At 33.4% G+C, this 11,804-nt stretch overlaps 1 protein-coding gene across 2 annotated transcripts; it reads right to left on the reverse strand.

The window, feature by feature from the left end:
* Positions 1-238: 238 nt before the first annotated feature.
* Atx2 (Ataxin-2) lies at positions 239-10,895 on the reverse strand. 2 transcript variants are annotated; one of them, XM_065513779.1, is made up of 5 exons: positions 9,872-10,895; positions 5,899-6,263; positions 3,268-5,778; positions 2,675-2,820; positions 239-2,602 (listed from the first exon to the last, which is right to left on the reverse strand). In XM_065513779.1, exons 1-5 carry the CDS (start codon positions 9,958-9,960, stop codon positions 2,306-2,308), a joined length of 3,408 nt encoding a protein of 1,135 aa, XP_065369851.1. In that variant the 5' UTR covers positions 9,961-10,895; the 3' UTR covers positions 239-2,305. The 2 variants fall into 2 exon arrangements, with proteins under 2 accessions (XP_065369851.1, XP_065369843.1); XM_065513771.1 differs by having other exon boundaries at positions 3,256-5,778.
* Positions 10,896-11,804: the final 909 nt, after the last annotated feature.

Consider the following 11,804-nt stretch of genomic DNA (forward strand, 5'->3'; position numbering starts at 1 on the left):
TCTTGCTCTTGCGTCTGTCGCTTAGAATCAACTTTTCAATGCGTAATTTATTGATTTATTAGTTATTTGTATAATCTGATAAAGCTTCCTTGCAGCTTCCACAATTTTGCTCGTGACGATTGTCTACATTTTACCCAAAATTTGTTTAGTCAACTTCCATGAATCGGCTTAATATCCCAGCAAAACTTTAAACAATAAATTACGAAAATTTCACAAATTTTCATTGCACATCAAATAGTTTTAGGGTTTTGTTTTTAGCATTTTATTAAGTTATGATTTTAATTTTTTTACAGCAGTTTTTCTAAAACAAATTACAAAAGTGTTTAAATAATGTATTCATTTATAATATTCATATGGAAAAAAATACTATTCTTCATAACGTATTGCAGAGTACTTTCAATACAGATATACTACAATTCTGCAGTTTGAATCAATTCCCTCCGAAGACAAAATCATTGGTGTTTCACCTAAGAGAGTCTGAGGTGATTCTGCTATGCTTTTTTTGCTGGTTAGCTTTGTAGATAATCGCTATTGGAAAAATAAGCTGAATCGTTTCGAAAATTGCAGAAAGGAGTTTGGAAACAAGATTTATGTTTGGTTTATGAGAAATTACTCGTGTCCGGTTGGACAAAGAGCTCGGCTATTATATATTAAACTTTAGGTTTAACTATTTGTCATTCCTTTAAAGGTTAAAACCATAAATAGTTCAAATTCAAAAAAAAAGTTCTCAATATTTGAAGCGAAAAATCTCTTAAATAAACAAGGACAAAAAAATAGTTTTAAATAACCAAGGCGAATTAAACAAGATGACAGCAAATGCGATTTCATTAATTTTTTATGGACTTTGACATTCCATACATTTCATCTAGAAATTCTCTAATCAGCTGTCATCTTATTAAATTCGCCTTGTAAATCATTTAATACATTTCAAAATAAAAACGATATCTCTTAAATTTTTAGTTCAAGTCCTATATGAAATTTAGGATTTTACAATGATATTTAACACAGTTAGTTATAAAAATCCTCCAAAAATAACTAGCATACTTTTAGGCTTGTGTTGCTTTGTTAACACAACAAAGAAAATGTTCTCAGTTAATGGCTGCCTTAAAAAATCTAACGAAATTAGATTGTTTAAACACAAATATTCTTTAAAAACTAACAACAAACTGTATATTCCATAAATAAAATCAACTCATATGTATTTCATAAATCGTTTCGCCCTAAAAGTATGCTAATTATTTTGATAAGTTTTTATAGCGCTGCATTAAATGTGAATTGCTTACTATTAATCCTGCTTTTAAATATTTTGTTTTATATTGAATAATTAATATTTTTTTTTGTTGAATTTTACATCAAGTTTAATAGTTGTTAAAGTTATAAATTTTATAAAAATCAATCAAGTACATCTAATTTGTCTTATTCATGTTCATTTTTCTAATTGTAGGTGTTTAGAAATGAATTATATGACATGTTTGTTTGTTTTATAATTTTTTTGTTAAACTATTTGCGACATTTAAATTTAAATAATAATGGTAAAAGAAAAAAAAAACACAAAATCATAATAGAAAATTAATAGTTAAACAACAAAACAGACAGTTAGTAAGGCATAATAGGGAAGGAGAAAATTATTCAAATTCTTAATATGAGCAAATTTTTTTAAATTATTCTTTCATACATTCTCGTACAGGGAGAGGAGGATAGGACTAGAGGGGGAGTAGTGCTAGAGAACTAAACCAACAAAACATTTGGAAATTAAAACTTAAAAAAAAGACTTAATTTATATATAAGAAAAATAATGGGGGATTGAAAGGAGTAAAGGGAGCTTAAAAGGATGTTTTAGAGGAAATATCTTTGTTGCAAAGAATTATTTGGACATTTGATTTGATTTTGTTTGTTTCTTTTTCTTTTAATGTGTGTTATTCACAGTATTATTTATAGTTTTTAACAGGCAACAATTCACATTCACAGAAGTTTCATTTAACCACGTCACTTTTTGTATCTTTTTTTGTATTTTTAATGGGAAAAAATTTAATTTTTTTTAAAAGAAGATGTTATTAACAAAGTAATTACTTAAACAAAAAATAAGAGGGACAACATTAGATTTATCTTCATTATCTTTTTTCTTTAATATTTATGAACCAAAAAGATCTTGTTATAATTCTGTATCTGCATCTTCATCGACTGCTATTTCTTCTTTTCTTTTCTTTCTTGTTGTTTATGTTCTTGTTATGAAAATTTTGTTAATAATGAAATAAAAATTGTTTTTTTTTTAATTACGAACACACAATTTGCCTAAAAACTTCCCCTACTGGGCCGGATGCTGGGGCATTATCAGCTGGGGCTGAAGCAACTGTTGTGGATGTTGGCCCGCCGCTGCTTGATAATAGGGACTGGGCATCAACTGTGAGGGATGTATTGTAAGGGGGCACACAACATGGTAAGAGGCTTGGGTTTGTGGGGCATATGTTGGCTGAGGTCCCCCGCCAGCAGGGGAAGGTTGTGGCTGTGGATGGAACGTTTGATGAGGTTGACCCGGTGAGGGGGTGGTAGATGGTGGTGTTTGTGTTAAAAATTGCAATTGTTGTGGTTCATACATACGCACCTGGAAGAGAAATAAAATAAAAAACAGTTGAGTGAAATGTTTGATTAAAAAAATAAGGTTTGTTTAACTTACCATTGGTTGCGCATAAGGCTGTGATTGGAAATGTGGTGCATGTGGTGTTTGTGGATACGGTAAGAATTGTGTTTGCAATGGTCCTGTAGCCAACAAGGGTTGACCTGTTGCCGCCGATGCATGCATTTGCGATGGTGTCATGGGTCCTGCAAATTAATGAAAAAACGAAAATCCAGTTAATAAAATTTGTATGAATGTACCAGCTAAGAGTTTTAATTAAAACAAATAATAGTGCTACATCCGGCTGTACCGAATTTCATACCCTTTACCAAAGTATACTTTAAGATAAATATGTATTAAAAAAAATCTAATAAAAATGAATTTAGGTGAACACAATTTGTTGGTGCAGCCAATTGCCTTCTAAGTTGGACTATATCCGTCATATTGATGTATCAATTATATATAAAAGTTAGTTGGGGCTTTGGAAAGTTGATTTCAACCAACAGACGGAAAATGTGAATATTACAAACGGAAGAATGTCAAACTTATATATAAATAAACTTAGCTCTAATGGTAAAGGGTGTTGCAATAAATATTAATATAATAAATAAATAAAAAAAGAAAAAAAATTGAATTTATACCATAATAATTACCATAGTTTCCTCTTCTCATGCGTGGCTGTTGGGCAGCCTGAGGATGGCCGGGAGCATGGAAAGCTGTGGCCGGCTGTTGTCCTGGCATCATATAGATCGGTGTCTGTTGGCCACCAGCTGCTGCCAGAGGCGCACCCTGTGTGTATATGGTTGTCATGGTGACTGGCGTTTGGGGTGTATGAGGCCGCGATGGATTTGGAGTGCTGGGACTGCGAGGTGTAAAAGGCTTGGCTGAAGGATTGAGAACATGTGTTTTCTTTACGAGTGGTGCTGAGCTCGAGGCCGAACTGGACGAACCGGTTGTGCCCGATGTGGATGTATTGCTAGAGGGTGGTGTTATTTTATCTGAAGGTGTGGAACTACTGTTTGTGGCCGAGACGGGGGTGCCTGTGGCATCTGTTTTTGTAATGGGAGTTTGCTGTAGTTGTTGTTGATTGGGTGTATTGTTATCGACCACGACGGGTGGTGAAGTTTGCTGTTGCTGGCTGTTGGTTTGACCAACGCCAGTTGGTGTTACATTTTGTGTGGATGTTGGCTGCTGCTGTTGCTGTTGGGTTGAAGTGCCAACATTATTTGTTTGCGTTACTTGTGTGGTTTGTTCTGGTATTATGTGTTGTTGTTGCTGTGGTGCTTGCTGGGGCACATGCTGTTGTGGGGTTTGTGGTGGTGGCACATGTTGCATTGGCATCGAGGCTGGCCCTGCGCCATGTTGTGGTACATGTTGCATTTGCTTTTGTGTCTGTTGCTGCTGTTGTTGGGGTGGTGGCAAATTCTGCTGTTGCTGCTGCAAATGTGGTGGTGGACCATGTGGTTGTTGTTGCTGCTGTTGCATGTGTGGTGGTGGCACATAATGTTGCTGCTGCTGTTGTGGTGGTGGTCCTCCATGATGGGGTGGCTGGCTTTGTGGTGGTGGTCCAGCATGATGTTGCTGTGGCACATGCTGCATGGCAACATGTTGCGATGGATGACCACTCACATGTTGTGGCTGCTGCAAGTGTGGTGGCTGCTGTTGAGGTGGCGACACCGATGGCTGTGGCTGATGACCCTTGTTAATGTTCATGTGTTGCTGCGATTGTGCCGCCATCGAAGCAGGCTGTTGCGTGGGGGGACCAGGTGAGGGAGATGTGTTGGCCAATTGGAAATCTTGTCCAAATTGTCTTAGATCCTGTAATTGATTATCACGCGAACGCATTTGCCTTTGAGGCTGAGGTGGTGGCTGTTGGTTTGTGGGAGGACCCGACATGCCATGAGGACCACCTGATTGCAGGGGAGGTGAGCTGCTGTTGCCACCTTGTCCTCCTGAGTGTGGGGGAGGACCATGTTGCGTGTGTCTGCCTTGATTTTGGTTATCATTGTTGTAGTTCATCGAGGAGTTCGATGAAGAACCCGAATATTGACGCATTGGTCTTTGAGGCAATGGTTTGCCATCGCCTCCCCGACCGCCGGTATCACCATTCATTTTCGAGGGGCCTCTATAAGGCGCAGCACCGCCATGCATAGGTGCTGGTGTATATGGCTGATACGACGATTGAGATTGTTGGGGATTTTGCATTGGCATCGCATTGTAGATTATTTGTTTTGGGCCTCCGGCAGAATTTCCACCCTGTGACATGCCGGACGCACCTCCACCGCTGTTGGGTGGTGGTGTGTTGCGTACCATTTTCTGATTTAGTGGAGCATTTGATTTGCGCTTGATCATGGATCCACTGCCGCCCTGATACTTGTTGCCACCATCCTGTTGGGACATCTGCGAAGAGGGTGGAGCAGAACCCTTCATACCACCTGTCATACTGCCGACAGATGATTGCATAGAGTTGGACTGACCACCCATCGAAGCGACAGATGATTGATTGTTGCCCATCATGCGATCGTTGCGATCATTACGATCGTCGCGATCATGGCCACCGTGACCGCCACCACCGCGCACAGAAGAGCCCATAGTTTGTGACGACATGGCTACTGGTGGTGGTGGTCCGGTTATCGAACGCGTCGGCTTTGTTATGTACCGCTCAGTCATTACGGGCGGCTCGAAGCGCTTGCGTTCTCTCTCGCGCTCCCTTTCCCTTTCTTCGCGTTCCCGCTCGCGTTCCCGTTCTCTCTCCAAATCGCGCTCCCTTTCACGCTCTCTCTCACGTTCACGTTCTCTTTCAATATCGCGCTCTCGTTCACGCTCCAAATCGGGACGAGCCACAGCAGCAAATAAGGCTTCTTCGTCGCCATTTTCCAAATCTAAACGATCCCTGCAAGCGGGATTACTCTCAATTTCAGCTGCCAATTTTTCAGCTTTAGCTTCACGCTCTTTAAACTCATCGGAGTCTATTTTGTCCAAGGGCACTGTGTACGATGATAGAGAATCGTCGAATGTTGACTGAACACCAAATGTGTGTTCATTCTTGCGGAACATGTCGTTGGGATCCCAACCATTGGCAGCAACATCTAATTCGATATCAATGTCGCCATTCATGCCAGAAGGATCCCAAGGTTCGAGTTCTTTTTCTTCAAAACGTGAACCTGTTTATATTAAAAAAAAAGACAAACAAAAGACATTAGAAATTAGGAAACGATTATTTTAAATGTTTTCAATGCTCTTCTTCTAACTAATTGTTTTCAAAAACATATAATCCCACTCACCATTACATTTTTCCGAAATGGCGGCATCCGTTTGGAAATTGCCACCTGTGGCATACTGTGAATCAAAGTCTTTTGCAGAAATGCTCACTACCGTATCGTAGGGGAAAATCATAACATTCGGTACCGACTTGGATTCATCGGGTGAATTTTTACTCAACTTTATACACGATGGCAGCTCGAGAGCCACATCGAAATTGGGCGAGAATGTACGAAAGACACCCTCATAAATATTACCCGAACGGAGACGCATTTGGACAACATTGCCAACTAAAGCGGTGGCAGCATGCATAAAAAATGCATTATTGTAAATGCCCTGAGCTTGGGAACGCGATTTATTATTCGGTTGTCTGTTATCATTCGAATATCTGTAAAGAAATTAAGAAATACAAAACAAATACAATCAGTAAATAAATGATATACTTTTTTTTAAAGAAAAAACAAAATAATAATACAGCACAAAGACATTGACTAAAAATCTAAAGGTCAGTGACTTTAATAATGTGTGAAAAATAAATGCATATATTTTTTTATTGAACAAAAACAACAACAAACAAAAACTCTCATCATTTATAATGTTTTTGCTGGGGATTTATTGTTGTTGCTGCCGCTGCTGTAGTACTAAACAAAAAACAAAAGCAAATAAAATTTGAACAGAAAATTAAAATTGCAACTAATATACATATATTTATTTAGTGGAATTATGATTCATAGAAATGACAGCAAACAGCAACAAAAAACAATTACTTTTTAAGAAGAATTTTTAACATTTAATAATCAAAATACCACAACTCAAACAAGTGTGAGTGGACTTGTGTGCAGCATTTTAACAAAAAAAGCTAAACACAAAGAATTAAACAAATAAAAATAATAGTAAAATGAAAACTATTTTTTTTTTTGTTAATCGATTTTATGATTCGTTTTACGATTTTTAGACAAACATTGTAAGACGGATCTTTATTTTTTTCAAATAAGTTAAAATTAAATTTGAATTACAAATGGATTTTTAATCCTAAATAATTTAGAAATGAAGTATTTTGAATATTATTAATTAGAAAGGCTTCTAAATCTAAGATCTAGATAAGAAAATAGAATTCGAATTTAAGTTTAGAATTTCCATACAGTAGTTTTGTGTTTGTCAATTGTGATGGAATCCTCAAAGTAATAGGGAATAATTCTTGCATTTATAATCAAAATAAATTTCGAATTTCTTAGCTTTCGAGCAAAAACTCAATCTTTTTGTCAGTTCAAGATGAAAAAAACAAGATTTTGCAGAAAGTTTCGGTTTGTTTTGGACATTAAAAATGTAATAGTTATGAATAATTTAATACCAAATCCACACATGTTTGTAATTCTATATTTCTTTACATTAAATTCCCTAGCCCCTCCTCCAAAGTACTAAAATTTCTCTAGACAATTTGAAAATCAAAACAAAACATTATCTAATTATATAAATAACTTAGTACATAGTTGCAAAATTCATGAGCTTCTTATTTAACAACAACAAAAAAGCTCAGATTAAATAAAAAATAAATAAATAAATAAAACAAAAAGCATTTTTAAAATAGAATGAGGCCACATAAATACAAACCAAATTCAAGAATACACACATGAATAAATAAATAAATATGAGTAAGAGACGATTTGTGTATGGATGGCGATGGTTTTTTTTAGGAAATAATTTATTTATGCAAAGTAATATTTACAATGTATGTTGAACACAAAAAAAAAAACAATAAATATTAAACGAAACAAAACAAAACGATAGAATGTAGCAGCAGCATGAATGAATAAATGAAGGAAAGAGCCACCATGCACATGAATTGTAAAAAAAAATAATAAAAATAAACAAGTACTAAAACGACAAGCGATACTGGTACTCGTAGAAAGAAGTAGAATTTGCAGCAGCAACATTGCATATTGTAGACATTTTAAATTAAGGTCAATTGAAATTAAAAATCAATTAAGTCTACGTGTGTTTTAAAGAGGGTTTGTGTTTAGGCCTTTTGCTTGTAAATTTATTTTGCTTTTCACCACACACACTTGAACACTCGAAAGCCGACATGAATTCTCTAGAATTATGTGCATATATTTATGTATGTTATGGTCTTGTCTAATGGTGAATTTCAATTGTTTGGAAAATGATGGTGATGATATATGAAACCCCTCCAAGTGATATTGCTAATTTATCTATGTGAAGGACAGTTTGGTCGATTGGTCTGCTAGTGAGAACATTTTCATATTTTTGTGTGTACAAAAATAAAGACAAGGCACACAAAACAACAAAATTATTAATCGTTTTAATGAAAAATCAGGTCAAGTTTGGGTCAGTTCAAAGTTTTTTTGATGTGAAATTAATAAATTTTGTAATTGTATACAAAATTTATGGCTAAAATATTAAGAAATTGTTTGCTTTTCATTTTGCCACTATTTTCGCCTTTTTTCGATTTATATTTTTTCCATTATTTTATTCTATTTATAGCTTGTTCCACGATATCAAAAGAAAAATGAATCGAACAATTCTGTATGAAAAGTTTTTCAGTTTTTTAAATTCTTTCCAATAGTTTTCATAAAAATTTGTTCGAATCAGTTTTCTATCGACATCGTGAAACTGGTCTTTATATTTTATTCTGAACTGCAATTTATAATTCAAATAATTCAAATTTAAAATATTTGAATAACAACAACAAATATTAGAAGAATTTAACGAATTAAGCTTAGTTCACTTCATCTCAATTTCCAATTTTAAGAAAAATTAATGGAAAATACAATTGAGGGGGCTAATTCTCGCTTACTTAATCTTTCATTTATATATTTTCAATCGCGATGGACCATTATATTACAAACAATTTCAAACATTTTTTAATATAACATTAGAAAAAATAAGTTATTTTTTGAACATTTTTATTTTCAGACACGGTGGACCATTCTGTGGAAATGCCCATATACCCTTATTGTGAATGGTATACAAATTGGATTTAGAATCATTATTCAAAGCGAACTTTGAATGAAATGAGCTTAGTTTACTTAATCTCAACTTTGAATTTAAAAATATTAGAATACATTCCATAAAATTATTCCCAAAATCTAGCTTTGAAAAAAGTGAATGGAAAATATGGTGAAATTTAAAAATGTGATAAAAAGGGAATAGAAAAATACCACAAGAACCTGAACTGTATAGATCAAAGCTTTGAATTATAAAAAATTCAAAGACAAATATCGAAAATTCAAAATTTTGAATTTAGTTACCTAAGAATGTAGGTACCTAAGAAACTTTTATAATTTTTGTATTTTGGATGGTCGCCCAGAAACTGTAAAATATGTAGTACAAATTTAAGCTTTACTGTAATAAATACCTATCTTGATATATTTAATAATATTTTTACTTAATAATTTAAATAAAATTGTATATTCTGAACACCTTATAGAAAAAATTGGTCATGAATTAATTAAATGTAATTAAAATGTTGCTTATAAAGCATGACTTTCACTATTTTATGCTGGGTTACTCATTAACCTATAATTATTTGGAAAAATTTTACAAAATTTATAGGTACAAATTAATTTTAAAAATAAACAAACAAAAAAAATTGAAAAATTTATTTTATTCTATTAAAACCTTTCAACAATTCTACACTTGTTACAAATTGTAACTAGGAATAACTTTTTCTTAACAAATCTAGCTCTTAGTGCTTTGAATTCATAAAGAAGCAAATAAATTTGACCAACTGGCAAAAAGAAACAAAAAACTCACAACTCCAATGCCACAGAAACTTTTCGATACACACGCACACACATGTTTTCAAAATTACATAATATTTGGTTGAAAGTATGAAATTATTTTTAATTTATTTATTTGTTAACAACTAAAATTATACTGCTACTATTTCCAAACGTGTAACTAGGAAATAATTAAGCTTACAATGCAAAATGAAACAAAATATAATCGTTCGAAAGGCATATGTATTTCACTTACCTTGATATACCACCAGCGCCACCACTAGTGGATATAACACCTCCTCCGCCACCACCACTAGGGCGATTTTTGCGTTTATTGTTGTTCATTTTGTTTTTCTTTATTGATGAGAAAAGTTATTGGCTGCAACCCGTGAAAACAGACAAGTATTTTTTTATATATTTTAGGCACAAACAAAGGTTTTCTTCGATTCCTCCTTCTGTTTTTATTTCTTTAGTTTTTTTTGCACACAAAAATTTAATTTTAGTTGCGAAAACACCAGCTTTTTACTTTCGTTTTGCTGCTTGTTACTTTTCTTTAGCTTTTATTTATTTTAATATAATTTGCGTTATTCTTTTTTTTTGCCAACTTCACTGCAATGTGTATGTGAGTTGTTTTCTTTGTAGAAATCGTTAATTTCAACGCTAGTTTTATTTTTTCTTGTTTCTTTTATTTGTTTATTCAACTTCTTTTGTTTCTCGTGTGTTTTTTCCCTCGTTTTTTTCTTTAAAATTCTACGGGGTTCATGCAGTTTATTTTTTATCTTCGTGTTTTTTTCTTGGAATTTCTTTTGAATATTTTTGTTTTTCCCTTTCAAATAATTTCTGCGTTTTTTCTTTGATCAGTGTGAGTTATTTCTTGTTTGCTATGTCTTCTTCTATTCTTTTTTTGGCTTCAACTTCACTGCAAATTTTCACGTTTTTCTTTTTTTCCTCCTTTTCGAGTAATGTTCGTTTGCCTTTCTCTGCTAACGCTCAGCCGCTGTTCTGCTTACAAACACTTTGCACACTGACTGTTTTCCTTCCAAATGAAAATTGACCAACTTTCGCCACGTAATATTACTTCTTTTATTAGCCTTGCTTCGTGTATTTCTTATTCTTCTTGTGGTACGCTGTTAACTACTTACTTTTTTGTATATATTTGCTAATTTTAAGTTGATAACAATTATTTTTTAACAAATTTTTCAATTGCTATTTTAACTTTTACTTCGGCAATTCCACATATGCGTGACACCGTAATAACAAAGTGATGCCACATATAAACTCTCAACCACAAGTAACAGAGATGCCCCACTAATGAACAATGATGACAAGCTATAAAATCGCTGAATTATATACTGCGTTGCCGTACTAGGCGTTTATTTGTTTGCAATAAATTTATATTTTTTTAATTATAATTTTTCACAAAATCAATTGAATAACTTATTAACCGTAACAATTTTCAAAATAAAATTTGTAATTTAAATAACAACCGTTCACTTTCGCGTTTGGTAGTTGTTTAACGAGTGTGATTTTAAAACTAAAATATAAATGCTCAGTAGAAATTTTGTGATTTTATTTTTACATTTCGCTGAGGACAGACAGTTAACAGGTAAATTGGTGTGTTGTAGCTGAAAAGGTTAATTTACCTGGATGGTAGCGGAAAAACACAGCAATAAATGTAATTGGCCGCCGTTTATTTCTACGCGTTTTCGTGGAAATCCTACTTAAGTACGAAAAACATGAAAATTTAAATTGCAAAGCGAAAAACGATTTATTGTCACCGCCATATACAACGAAAATGGAGATATTTATGATGTTCGATTTACATGTACATATTAGTTTTACCTGCTAATAAAGGGATTTAAAATTTAGTAGATAAGGAAACATATGTACTAACAGCAAAGTATAGGCAGGACACTTAAACAAAATATTTATGATAAAGAAAACCAACATAAATGGTTATAATATATAACTAATATTAACAAAGGCAAAGGTCCAAAAATTATTATTTTTAATTAAATTTTAAAAATCAAATCAAATTTAGTTTATTCTCTTAAGCATTAATATGCCTTACCTTGGTACTTGTGGCCCTATGCTCCAACTTGGAACGACGGGAATAAATATAAAAAAAATATATACCTTGGTACTTCAAACTTTTTGAATGCATTTCTGTAATAATTTCTTCTTTACAG

This window comes from Calliphora vicina, chromosome 1 (genome assembly GCF_958450345.1).
Source record: "Calliphora vicina chromosome 1, idCalVici1.1, whole genome shotgun sequence".
Taxonomy (NCBI): Eukaryota; Metazoa; Arthropoda; class Insecta; order Diptera; family Calliphoridae; genus Calliphora; species Calliphora vicina.

Bases quoted from the DNA above. Each gene is read 5' to 3' on its own strand.
- Atx2 (XM_065513771.1), bottom strand. From the start codon at position 9,960: ATGAACAACAATAAACGCAAAAATCGCCCTAGTGGTGGTGGCGGAGGA. The intron at 6,264-9,871 runs GTAAGTGAAATA...ATTTCTTTACAG, and splicing joins GGCGCTGGTGGTATATCAAG to ATATTCGAATGATAACAGAC. The intron at 5,779-5,898 runs GTGAGTGGGATT...TAATATAAACAG, and splicing joins CATTTCGGAAAAATGTAATG to GTTCACGTTTTGAAGAAAAA.